Source organism: Crocodylus porosus, unplaced genomic scaffold (genome assembly GCF_001723895.1).
Source record: "Crocodylus porosus isolate Cpor-Errol unplaced genomic scaffold, CroPor_comp1, whole genome shotgun sequence".
NCBI lineage: Eukaryota > Metazoa > Chordata > Crocodylia > Crocodylidae > Crocodylus > Crocodylus porosus.
Window position 1 is genome coordinate 14957833 of NW_017728948.1, and position 13908 is coordinate 14971740.

The 13908-nt window shown below is 41.2% G+C and overlaps 1 protein-coding gene across 1 annotated transcript in view; it reads right to left on the reverse strand.

The window, feature by feature from the left end:
* Nucleotides 1–13908, reverse strand: part of POLN (DNA polymerase nu) — a 215139-nt gene that overhangs the window by 190852 nt on the left and 10379 nt on the right. The window contains exons 3-6 of the mRNA XM_019552905.1: nucleotides 13533–13597; nucleotides 11512–12036; nucleotides 9465–9655; nucleotides 6247–6359 (exon numbers count right to left, since the gene is read on the reverse strand). Of these exons, the coding sequence (XP_019408450.1) occupies nucleotides 6247–6359; nucleotides 9465–9655; nucleotides 11512–12036; nucleotides 13533–13597 (894 nt within the window). The remainder of the gene's footprint in view (nucleotides 1–6246; nucleotides 6360–9464; nucleotides 9656–11511; nucleotides 12037–13532; nucleotides 13598–13908) is intronic.

Genomic DNA, 13908 nt, shown 5'->3' on the forward strand with positions numbered 1-13908 from the left:
CCACAACTGCACTGCAGCCACAGCACCTCACGCTGCTTGCCCGCGGCCAGCAGTGGGAAAGCTGTACGGGACAGTGGTGCAGTGAAGGCCACCATGTGTGAGCCCCTGCACCACCCTGCCCCTGGCTGGACGGGCATGTGCAGCTCACAGAGGGGCACTGCTGCCCTCGCCCCCCGGCCCTGCTCCAGGCAAGCAGTGTCGGGTGCAGCAACAGTGGTGTTGGCACACAGTGGCCATCATGGCCACCGTGCTGCTGCTGGCAGCCACCACTGCCAGCAGCTGTCCTCACACTGCACCTCTGCTCACGCAGCGGTGGCTGCCAGAACCACTACACCACCACCGCTGTGCCTCATGCTGCTAGCCCAGAGCAGGGGTGAGGGCAGCAGTACCCCTCTGCAGGCATCACATGCCTGGGAGGGCTCGCACGCGACGGCCGCCACCATGCCCCACATCCTGTGCAGCTTTCCTGCCGCTGGCCACAGGCAAGCAGCACGAGATCCTGGGAGCAGGCACAGAATGACCTGAGGCAGGGGGCTGGCAGTGCCCCTCACCCCTATACCACCGCGCCCTGGGGAACACTCTATTTCCCTCCCTCCCCACCTGCCTGCCAGGGCTGAAGGAGGACAAAGTATTGGGGAAAGCCCCACTAGGACTGCCTGCTGGCTGGCAGGCACTACATGTCTTCCCCCAACATCCTCGCTACCTCAGCCACCAGCCAGCTTCCCCCCCAGCCCTGCCCCACAACCCCCAAGCTCCACTTATCTCCAGAAATTAAGAAGACTGATCCTCCTCCTGAGGCAACCTCTGGTAAGTGATTGCATCAGGTCCCTCCCTATTCCCTTCTCCTTCCCCCTCCGGGCAGGGCTGGGCTTTCCCACCCTTTTTGCAAACAGCTCTTGCAGGCTGGAACTCAGCCAGCCTGCACAGCTCTTTGCAAAAGAGTGAAATCCAGAGTTTCCCCGCTAAAAGGGAAAATCCACATTTTCACCAAGTAAGCTGGGAAATCCATGGTTTTCTCCATTTTTCTGTGGGAAATGGGAAACCTGGATCCCTGCTGATAAGCCTCCAACACAGGGTCCAATACCAATAGCCTGGATGCGCTAGTAACTGTGCTAGTACAGCAAATGAAAACAGCAATGAATGGCTCCATCAGGACCAGGTGAGCATCGGTGCTGTGAAGAATGGCAGCATCACAAGTGGCATCAGCATTGGTGGGTCGGATACAGTCAAGAGTTGCTTACATTGCTCCACATTTCAACAGAACCAACATTAATGCTGGGGTGTGGGTACCAACAAAAATCCCAATGCTACAGTGGTGGTGAAAGTGATTTCTAACTGGCTCATACTCCCTTTGTGGAAACCTGTCACCCCTGTAGCACTGAGGCAGTACGTTTCTCTTTACTTGTGCCTCAGTGCTAAATAATCCACGCTAAGACAATCCCAAGGTCCACTGGGAGCTGCAAATTCTCAAAGTCAGATAAGAAAATATTTTTAAGGAGGAACAAGTCAGGGATTTTCTTCCTGGAGCTACATTTAGACTTAAATTCACCAGAGTCCACCTTCTCTAGTACTGAAAATGATTTTCAGAGTAGAGAACCTGAGCTCTTCAGGTCTCTGTACCTGGCAGTGTCCTGAATTTACTGTGTTGCTAAGCCTGGAATCCAGCCTTTTTGTCCTTTCTGTTTTGGGAAGTGTAAGATTTTTAAATTGAACACTTCCCCAAAATATGAACTGTTCTCAGACAGTAGTGGCAAATCACTAGCAGGGATAGCTCTATTTCCCTCATACAAGTCATTATATGAAACCTGGAAATATGGAAGACATCCCTGTTAAAAGCAAGTGAGGTCCTGATCTTTTGAGAGACCTATCTGTGCTAGAGAAGGCCAACAAGTCAAAAACATTTCCAAATGCCAAAAAGCAACATAAATGAACAAAGGCAATAAATTAAAATGAAAACTGTCTTATGAAAAACTAATTATCAAAGAACAAATGGAAAAAACAAGTTCAAAGAATCTAATTATCAATGCATAAGAGCAAAGTAAAAAAACCTGTCAGTATGAACAGCAAAAATGCTGCATCTTGAGCATTCCCAACAGAAGGCTGCTGAGCACAACCAAGAAGCAGGCACTGTGCGCCATGCTTTATGCTACCACTGTAGAGCAAAAGGAAGAGCAGAATACATGCACTCTGTACAGGAACTATTAAGGCAAAAGTTTCCACATCTAAGCACACACAAGAGGTATGCATATCTAAAGACGTGCATGTGTTGAGAATCACATGAAAGAGATATCAGAAGGCAGCAAATCTACTTGTTTTGGCAGTCATGCTCTTGGGCTCACTCATCTTACCCTGCTGTGCTTGTTGCCCAAAAACGCAGTATCCCTTATTTCTCCTTATCCTGTGGAAGCTGGAAAAGCTGCCAACATCAGTTTCTAATATTACATACATTCCTGTTGACTGCTAAAATGTCAACAGGTGACGATCTGAATTTTTTCATTCGTGCTGAACTGTAATTTAACCGTGTCTGACCTTACAGTCTGTCATTTGACACTTAATTATTCTGACATAATTTTCTAGTAACCCACTAGATTGGGGAAAACAAGAAGTAAAGCTTACATGTCTTAAAATCAAACTTCAGTGCAAACTGCTTGAACATAGCAACCCATTGTCAAACATTATTTAAGTCAGTGTTAGCAAAACAGGTTTGACATTTATTACATTTACTTTTCAAATTTCTTCTCTAGTTATATTATATGCCATTAAAGTTTTGCCATAATGCAAAATGATTGGCAAGACTTAAAAGGAACTGGGAGTAGATGACTGATATCTTGATGAATTGGAAACATAGGCCGAGCCAGAATTTTTTTTTTTTTTAATACTTTGGTATTTAATATTTTTCAGTGTATGACAGGTGGAGGAATGTGTATGCAAGTACTGGCAACCATGTAAGAGCAGATGATTTCAAGATCCAGTAATAAAATGCATGACATTGGACACATCTACACATGCCCCTACGGAGCCATTGTTACTGCACCATCATTTAATACTACGGTGTGGCAGCAGTGCAAGGTTATTTTTAGCTAATACATCGCCGTAGCAACACACTATATGAGAAGGAGTACATCACTACAGTGACAGCTGTGGTGTTGTGGTTCCTGCTCGTCGATGCAATGTCACCATAGCACATTGCTACGGCGATGTAGCATCACATGTAGATGCACCCACTGGGTAGCAAAAGTTGCCACTTTTAAATTTCTGCTTGTGAAGAGAATGAGAAAAAGGGGTTAAAGAAGAGCTTACCAGTGGAACAATGAAGTGGCAGCCCTATTCAACAAACAGCTGGCCTGTGCCAGGGCAGGAGTCTGGTACAGAGCCCTGAGAGAGGTGGCACAGAAACCTCCCCGTGGGCCTAAGGATCTGGTGAGGGCATAATGGGGCAGGAGGGGAAGTTCAGAGCCAGGAAAAGAACAGGAATTTGCTCCTTCAAGTCTGTTGCCAGGAGACAGACAGAAAGGACACCTGAAAACTAAGGTTTAGAAAGTGCTGAATGAACTGCAAGAGGCAGTCACTCCTAACCAGGAACCAAGATAAGGATTAACCTTTGCCTGCACGAGCACTTCACGTCTCAGCACTAAGCACTTTGTATGCCCACAAGCACTTGGTTAGAGTGGCCCAGTTGCACCTGATAGTTTGGGAATTATGTAGTAGTTTGAAGTACTTGAAGGTGCAATACCGATATGGCAATATGCACTTTAGATAAGGCTTAGACGCAACAGTAGCAAAGCTGATATATTTCATACACCAAGGGAGACAGTGCAATGTTGTGTGGCAGACATTTGGGTTGGAAGAATCGGACAAGATTAGGATGGACATAAAGCATAGAGCAACCAGACACTGAAGCTAGAGTCAAGAGTGTGACAGCTGACAAGTAACTTCCCAAACAAGGTATTTAACACGGTATTTAAGGTGTAAGGCTGGGCTGTGAGGTGAAGCCCGAGAACCTCACTCTAGAATGAGATTCACTGAGTTCCAGATCCAGAGCGTTGAAGGTGGGCTGTGACTGGACTGAACACCTTTGAAGTCATTAAGTTCAATATAACCACATGGCAGGCAATTTAATCAAAACTGCAACCCAAAACTCCTGGGATAAGAAGGCACAGTGGCTTTTATTAGAGAAATGGGGAAGTAGAAGCACCAGCAAGGCAAGTAAGTAGTGTCTGAGCCAACACTGCTGAAAGCCTGTTTTGAAGCATGATGTAAAGGCAAGTAGTATTTGATCACAACTATTCCATCCTGACCTGAAGCCTGCTTGCTCCAGGGGAATTTTTCAAACTAAGTCAATAATATCAGTTCATCCAGTGCAATGCCTTTAAAATTATATGCAAAAATGAAATAGCACAAGTTTATTGGGCCATCAGCTAGTATACCCAAGTTCAGCAGAGCAATGCCTTTTTACCCCCAGTTTTTGGCAGTTTTCCAGAAAGAAACATCTTAGTGTCACCTTGGCAATTATGTCTTTTTGGAACAAGATATCTTTGATCCCCATGGGGAACATATCTGGCATTTCCTAACCTGAGTATTTGACTTTGCAACCTTAATATTCTTTTAAAATAATTTACTTCTCAAAGCAGCATCAGCAACAATTTGAAGTTGAAGGACAAACTCCAGCACTCAAGATAATTGCTTCTAATTCTGCTACTTTGGCATCCTATGAGTCCTTAGGGAAGGTCTTAAGGGGGCTGCACTAAGTCTCAAAGAGTTTGGACTCTGACTCTCTAGTAGTTTAACCTTATTCTGAGATAAGCTGCTAGTGCCTGAGCAATCTATGGAGCATTCCCCTTTAATTCCCTTCAAGAGCAGGAATCCTTAAATTCTAAACATAATCTACACCAAAAGAATATTCATAAATGAGAGGCATTCCATCAGAAAAAAAATACTTTTGATAATACTGCCCCCTTCTCAAGTCTGAAAGAATGCAGGTAGATGAGTAAGAATCTAGTCAGAAAACATATTTAGTTAAGTATAATAACTGAAGAGTTGTGCTACTTTCTCAAAAGAAGCCACATGAACTGGATTCTTAATTTGAGATACTAAAAAAGTCTAAAGTTTTTAATATTCTCCAGTCACAAAAATCCCTAACCTAAGGAAAACTTCCCAGGCTGCCGGCCAAGACGTAGGATTTAGGATAGAAAGCTTGTAGGAATGCAAAACACACATGTTGAACTACCAGAGGCATCCTCAAGAAGAGGATAATATGAGGGGATATATTGCTAGGTGTAAGTACTGGAAGATATACATTTACTGTATTCAGTTTTGGGCCCCCACTACAGAAAGTATGTGGACAAATTGGAGAGTCCAGTGGAGGGCAACAAAAGTGGTGAGGGGGCTAGGAAACATGTTTTACGAGGAGAGGCAGAGGGAACTGGGCTTATTTAGTCTGGAGAAGACAAGACTGATGACAGGGATTGAATAGCAGCCTTCAACTACCTGAAGGGGGGTTCCAAAGAAGATGGAGCTGAACTGTTCTGTGGTGGCAGATGACAGAACAAGGAGCAATGGACTTACGTTGCCTTAAAGGAAATTTAGGTTAGATATTAGGAAGAATTTTCTTACTTACAATGAGGGTAGTAAAACACTGGAATAGGTTACCTGGAGAGGTGATGGAAAACCTCACCTTTTTTGAAAACCTCCTTGGAGGTTTTCAAGACTTGACTAGACACCGCTTTGGTTGGGTTGATCTAGTTGGCAATGGTCCTGCTTTGAGCAGAGGGTTGCACTAGATGATCTTCCAACCCTAATTTTCTATGATTCCTTGGATTAAGCACAAATTCCAGCATTGGACCAAATACTTGAAAAGTGGTCTAAAGAGACTTGAATATACCATGTATCAGTAGTCTACAGGAATGTCATGCTCCAAGGAAATATTGCTCAAGAAAGGACAAATGGCATACAGATATATAGGTTAAGTCTCACACCTCTAAAAGAATGGAACATGGTGAAGGCAATTCTCAGTTACCACCAAGAAAGTGTTTTAAGTGGAGATGCTACAGGCTAGAGAATACCCATCAGGTATCCAACAACAGTGAAAAAGTGTCAAGCGGATTCAAGTGTGTCATATAAACTACATTAATGTTATGCTATTAGTAATACTGTATAAGTGTTTTGTTAATAAAGTATATTTTGTTAATATATTTTTGTTCCAGTGAGGATTTGGTGAATACAGAAGATTGGCCCAAAACATTTTACCTTGTTTCCAGCAGATCTCATTGCCATAAACATGGAGTAATGTTCTCAGAAAATCCTTTGCATTGAAGCAAACAACAGTACCTTTACACTGTAGTATTTGAATTAATATTTGTCTGCATAACAAAAATAAATTCACTAGTTAAATATTTTGTGTCAAACTACTGAATGTAAAATAAAATTGTATCTGGATAAATATTTATAAGATGCAGGATTACATTGAATATGGACAGAAATAACAGTTAAAATTAAAAGATTTCTTATGTCTGGTCAAACATGGTAACTGAAGTTAAGTGGTTTTGTTCAGTTAATATTATGCAACTTGCACATTCTCAGAATAGTCTTTTGATACACAGACTTGCAACTGTTGGGAATATATGTTCTATTCTTCATACATGTAAAGAGGATGACCCTCTATATTTAAGTGCAAAGTTCAATGCAATTTCCATATGTCGCCACAATTTACCAGTACAAAAGATACTGAGCGAGCATGATCTTCTGATTTTGTCAATCATATTTATCAAGTTTAGTTACTGAAAGCTTCAAATTATCATTTTTTCTGCACAGCACTAAATGCTATTTAAAAATAGTTTGCTTGTTACTACAAGATGTTTTGGAAATGGTCCCATGTTTTCCCCTCTTCCTCAACATATTCACAGTTCAATTGCTGTTTTATAATTTAAAAAAATAAATAAATAAAATATATATATAAAATGCACATATTTAAAAAAAGTTTTATGAAGACTTTGCTATGGTCAGAAATGGGGTGGCAATAAAGAGACTTCTCATGAATACTAAATTGTATTTAAAAGTAAACAAAGATTAAATAGCAGATTAACAGCTATAGATTTTGTTCAAATGTTAAAGATTCTCATACATCAGCATAGTAGCAGAGTAGAGAATAACCCCTAATTTCTCTGTTAAAAGAAAAATTGACAAGTTTCTTTTAACTTTTTGTTCAATTATAACACTACGTATCTCACAATAGATCGCAAAAGCAAAAGATGCATATATGAAGCACTCCAAATTCCACTCCAGTTTGGAGCACCAGAGATTGCCAAGGACAGCTAAGTACACATGGAAGTACTCATTTAACTGTCTGCCTTGCTTTTTGCCCACTATCCCACAGGGGCAAGAAAGGGGAAGAACAAACTACTCCGAGATGCTAGAGGACCAAGCAACTCCCTTTCAGGCTCCACTTGAGCATGTACATGTATCTAGAAGCAGAAAGCTACTGTTTCATTCAGCGTCATTTTTGGAATGCTTCAGCCATTTTTAGAGCACTTCACAGGGCACATGCGTCTGTCTGCTTGTCATTTAAAGTACTTCAAATGTTATGTCTGTCCAGGAACCGAGTCATCAGTGCTCCTTAGCAAAATTCTAAAGAATTTTTAAAATCTGACTATTTTATTCTGTTTTATTAGAATCTCAATTCCTCTCCCCACCATCATATAACATACTTCATACACTGGAATCAAGGAGTAAGGACTGGGAGATGGGACCTAACCCTGGAAGAGGTCAGAAGCCATAGGAGGGGCTTAAAATATTTTTAAAAGATACAAGAACAGCAGGGTAGTCTGGAAAGCATCTTTGCAAAGTGTATACCAATACAAGAAACATGGGGAACAAGCAGGCCAAAATGAAAGCCATAGTACCTAAAAAGAACTATGACTTAACTGGCATCACAGACTTGGTGGGATAATTCCTGTGACTGGAATATGCACATTGTGAGGTATGCTTTGTTCCTGAATGACAGGTATGGGAAACGCAAAGAAGGCATTGCATGTTATGTCAAAAATGTATAGACTTTGAGGGTAAAGCTGTAAATTACATCTGGATAAATATGAAAAGAACAATAACTTAAAGAAAGTACCAGAGAACTTTTGAAAAAAAATTAAATTTAAGGTAACAGGGTGTGTCATATTTCATGTCAGCGTGCTAGGGGAGCTAGCGGAAAACAACTTAGTCATTGGCAATATTTGCACATTCATGGATGACAGGCAGGATTGCAGAAGTGTGAAGAGGTATCACACTGCCCTCCCCACCTCATCTTCTACTGTTTGTTTCTGTCAAGGAGGACCTGGGAAAATTATAAACTAGTTGGTCTGACTTTTAACACTTGGAAAGTTAGGACAAATTAAAAAAAAAAAAAAAATTAATTGGTAATATCTGGTGGGTGAAGGGATGATTGCTAGTTTTAGCTCATCAGACAAGCTTGAGTTTAAACACCTCTGCCACCATTTGGAAGCGAGGGGAAGCTGACACATGAGATGCCACAGAGCTTTCTAAATTAAAGTGCCCTACCACCACCTCTGCAGCACATGTAAGAGTGCCCAGAGGTACTAAATGTAAGGCACATGAGCAGTGGCAATATGTAGAGGGTACATGGGGGTGCACTTGCACCCCCTGAAAGCGCTAGTGCACCACCTTACTGGCCACGCTCACCATTCAGGCAATGGGCAGGGGGGGCCATGTGGGAGTGCCGGTGCACCCCCTGTGAGTGCTGGCTGGGGATTGGGAGTGCTGTGGCCGCTTCACAATCAGCCGTGGGGGGACCCTTCAGCCTAGTAAGACTGACCGCGTAGGGAACCCCCCGGGTCACTGACTGGTTGCTAGGGGATACACATGCCCTCCCTGACTAAGGTAGCACCAGTCGCCCATGCAGATTAGGAAAGGTGCATTAGTGATATATTGAGAATAGGCACATACTTCACATAAGCAGACAGTTGCACTGGGTGACCTTTGAAGCCCACGGATTCTGTATGATTTCCTTTCAAATAAAATTGCTTTTAATTAAATTAGATTAATTGGACATTTAAAAGAGATAAATGAAATCTTTACAAATTTAGCATTCCAGCAAAGATGTAAACAAATGATTGCCTTATCTAGAGCTGTTTCATAACACACATCCAACATCTGACCTATAAAAAGATGCTATTACCTACTATAGAATACCCTCTAAAATGTCAAAAACTATAGAAAAAAAAAGGTGTTCGAGAATTTAAAAATCTCTGCATTTCAAAGAACTGTGCTACAGGCCAGTCTTTGTTCTCCATAAGAACATCCATGAAAACCTACTAGAAATTAAAACACAGTACCTATGAGCAAAAAAAAGTGAAACTGGACAAATCTTACATACCGTTTTATAGTGCTGAACAATAGTCAACATTAATATTATTAAAAACAGACATATGGAACAATTTTTGTAAATGTTCTCTCACCTACTGTATTGCTTATGAGCCTGTTCTTCTTGTCCCCGTACAGAAGTGTGCTCTAGCTTTAAATAAACAAGCTTATCATTCCTGTCACAGGTATTCAATGGATTAGCAATGGAACAGCCACTGGAAGGGCAAAGGTGGTCTGACTGACTTTTCACTAATACAGCGATTCCTTTTACTGATGAAGTTAAATCCTACAGGTATAGTTGGTTAAAGTTAGGAACATTTTGTATAGTTAATTTTTATGCAATTCTATATGAAAAATTCAATTTTCCCATAAATTTTAGGAGATGCAATCTGCCACTTGCACTAGATTTATCAAACATACATGTAATGATGTGTACATTTCTGTTACAGTAACAATCAGGATTCCCAGTGCTGAACAAGGCTCCCTAAACATTCACAAGTACAGACAAAGGAAAAAAGCTTACAATCTCCAAAATTGAGAGTATTGGCAACTGGCTAATTTTGGCTGATGTAGCCGATAAATGCCCCGTGCATGTGCACAGCTGCAGGCAGCCAGAAGTGCAGCCAGGCTGGGTTGGTAAGTCTGTTGTGGGGGAAGGGGCATGGGGGGGTGGGACAGATAAAGGTCCCTGCAGCGAGGAAGGGAGTGGGGCTAGGGCACAGAATGGAGATTTGAGCAGCTTGTCCAGGGGGTGCAGGCATTTCCTGCTGCAGCACACACCTTAGGACAGCATGAGGGAGGGGCCGTTTGCCCAGCTCTGTGCAGGGTGAGGGCAAGCTGCTGCTGCTGCATGCTGGGGTGGCACCAGGCTCTTCCTGGCAGGGGCTGGGCCAGGCTGCACTCAGGTTGGGGTGGCAGCGGCACTGGAAGAGGGGCTATGGGGGAGGAGGAAGGGGTGCAGCCACCCCAAAATTCATCATAACCCCTTAATCCACCCTCCCAGCACCTCCACCTGCCCCAAGCTCAGCCCTAAAATATGTTCTGGTCCAAAGTCAGATTGCAAATCTGATCTCCATTCTAATTCTGATAACAAAGGCAGGATCACAGGTCTTGGTTATAGCACAGAAAATGATGAGGTCAATTGTTTTACAGGACCTGAGGGGGGTCTTGGATGGAGGAAGAGGTCATCACCATCTTCTGTTCTAAGTGCCACTCTGCTCCCCTTCCCCTACCTGATCTGCTACTCTGCTTTCTGCTCCTAGCCCTGCCTAATTTGCTCCTTTGCTTTCTGCCCTGTTGCTGTGCTGCCTGTCCCATCCCTGATCTGCTACGTGCCATTTCTGGTACCCCTGCCACAAGTTGGCCACCCCAACCTAGACCACAATATTGGACTGGAAGGGATGACTCCCTCTGCAGCAACAGTGTTGCAATTGCAGGGTCCCTAAAGGTCCGTAAGAATATGCACTTAAGCCCTTCTTCCCCATACACAGAATAACCCTAATAGTCATTATTCCAATCTTTAGTACAAAAGACCAAAAGCCTGAAAAATCAATGTGATCTTGTGTCCTTGAATGGCTGTTAGAATCAAGCCCAGTTGAGATAAGTGCATCAAGCTAGATGACTTCAAATCCAATGCAAAAGATTAAATCTGTTGTCTGTACTTTGCCTTAGTCAGCAATTCAACTTCCTAATGGTTGGCATGGCAATCAAGAGTTTGAACCAAGCCAAAAGACTCCTCAAGCTTCTTCCCAGATCACCTACTCCAGTGCCACCAGGATTCTCACTGCAATCAATCCTAAGAAGAGAGTCTTTCTCCATGTGGGAGCAGTCTGCACACTCATGAATATATAGACGCACACAATTCTATAGTAATAGATTTTGCTTTGATCCTAAAAAGATGCAGATGAAATCACAAAGTTTAATCAAGTTTTGTACTCGTGTTTTGGAAAACCCAAACACAAATTCGCCCAGGTTTGCACAAGACCGAGCCCAGAGTCACAATCCACGTGTAAGAAATTTAACACATTCTGAACAAGTTCCGTTTCACAGTTTCAGGTTTATTAAATCTGATTTTTTAAAAGCATCTCTCTTAGCTCAAACATGAACCTCTCAAAATCATAAAGGCCATTATTATTCACTAACCTGATCAGAGTTAAGCTGTGAAGAACCATCTTGAAATACCATTGTAATCACTACGGCCAATGCCCGTTTAATAGTTCCAAGGAATTGGATTTTTTCTTCATATTCTAAATTTCTTACATCACAAAATGCTTTTTCAGGTGATTCACCTTGTTTGGAAGTCCAATCACACTTAGTTTTACATGGATTAATAGAGTGCTTTTCTGGTAACCATTTTTCTAACTTCTGTGAACAATACATGGACACATCCCGTTTCCTTTTAAGACTGGAAGATTCTCTAAGATTCTTTTCACAATCCTTATTTTCCTTCGTCTTTACTGAAGAGTTCCCTTCACCACTGTGCCATTTTGGTAGACTTAGAATAGCATTAGAATAGTAATTTTGGTTACTTAGAACAGCACTTGAACAGAAGCGGGGCAATAGTAAGCCCATGCTGGTCTCTCGGTTGCAAAACACTTCATTTTTAAGAGATGTATTTTTTTCAGTGTAAGCAGACTTTAATAATACAGGTACAGAATTGTGAATCTCCTAGAAAAATAAGAAACATTTTAGTGGACAAATTATTCAATTGAATATTAAAAGTCAGAAACCAAATAAATATGAATTGAGTGTCATTTTTTGAATATTTTTCCCCAAATAATTTGTGGAAATTTTTTTATGCCATCTGAGATGCCTTTAAAAAAAAAAACAAACCTGCTTCATATTTTGAATTTTGTCAAGTTAAACATATTCTAATTCAAGAAAATATAAACAGAAGGTAAATGTTTAATGTAGATTTAATTTTTATTTTAGTGGAGGAATACATGCATTTAATATCTTCTCAAATGGTCATTATTGCTGGCTATACTGAAAGGGATTACAAATCTTATAAAAAGGTACCCAGTTAACAGCCTAGAAACTAAAGCCTTTCAACCTCAAAAATAAAAAACAAAAAACCCGCAAGTAACTCTTAGCCACAGCTCCCAATCAATGTGCATCTTCCATAACAGTGAAAAACCTAATCTTTAGTGGTTCAATTTAAAAGAAGTTAAAATATTCCATACCCACTCAGTTCTAGGCCATATCCAAGGTAGCAAAAAGACTGGTCTTTATCCTTCCACCTTTCTTTATATTCCTTAACTGCAACTTTGTAAAACCAAAAGAATCAGCAGTACTTTTCAGACCAGCGTTTCTCAACCACTGTACATACTTAACCCTTGGCTGAAGTCAGCTACTTGACTTTATCTACCATTGGACCAAGTTTATAGTCAAACAACACATTTAAACAGAAACATTGCTTTGTTACGTGTGGCTGGCTGTGACCAAGGTGTTGAGAATCATTGGTTCAGGAAGAAAGCAAATTAGCTGGACAGGGACAAACTATATAATGTGCATGTGCAAGGCAGAAGGATTATGAATTTTTGACCCCAAATAAGAGAGTAGCAGTTCTCTCAAAAGGTCAAGAGGAGCACCCATCACATGCCACCCAAATATTAAAATCAGGTAATTCAATTCAGTATGTTCTCCAGTCGAGAAATAATGGAGAATCCTATATGTAGTACTTGTTTACTTGATGTACATGTAAAGCTGAATTATACATAAGGTTTGGTGGAGGGGGAGAAATCACAAGGAAGAGGTAAGAGGTCAAAATTGAGTGGGCAAGACATGTCACCACTGGCCAGCCAAAATGGGACTCCAGATGGCCACTGCAAAGAAAAGTTCCCAGACTAAACAAGCTGGAAAATGAAATGCTTCCTCAAGATAATGCTAGCTGCTTTTAGAAGAAGGAGGAAGAAACTATTTGGAAACCATTAGTGAGCTGACAAAATGAATGAAAAACTGGACTGCTTACTAAATGGATGCCAGATACCTGGCATCCAGCAGAAGCAGAACAACTGTAGAAACTCGTGGCTAAAAAAGTATTTACTGTTTTTAGTGTTAAAACTTGAAGCATTTTTTAATTTCAATAGCTTTCCATATAATATATGGAAATATATAAATCACACACACACCCCAAGCAATTTCTTTGTTTGCAGTATGCTTGCCTTTTCATGTTCCAAGAGTGTTTTCTTTTCCCTTAATTTATACTCGCTTGTCTCCCCAACAGCACCTTAAATAGAAAAAAAAAAAAAGTCTATTAAGGTTACCTAAAAACTTTCCATCACACTATTTTCAACTGCCTACAACATAACCAAAATGTAATTATTTGCACTGACATTTTCCATGCTAGTTGCATACTTCAGAATAATGCTTATGCTTTCCAAGAGTTAACCATTATCTAAAACAGACGGAGTGAAAGTGTATTTTGCTTATATCAAGAAGTTTGTAGTTTTCAGAAACATTAGCACCTCCAGATTGTTCCAATGGCTTGAAAAAAAAGTGTCACCCTGGTATCACTTGTGCCTCTCAACTTTCCTGTAA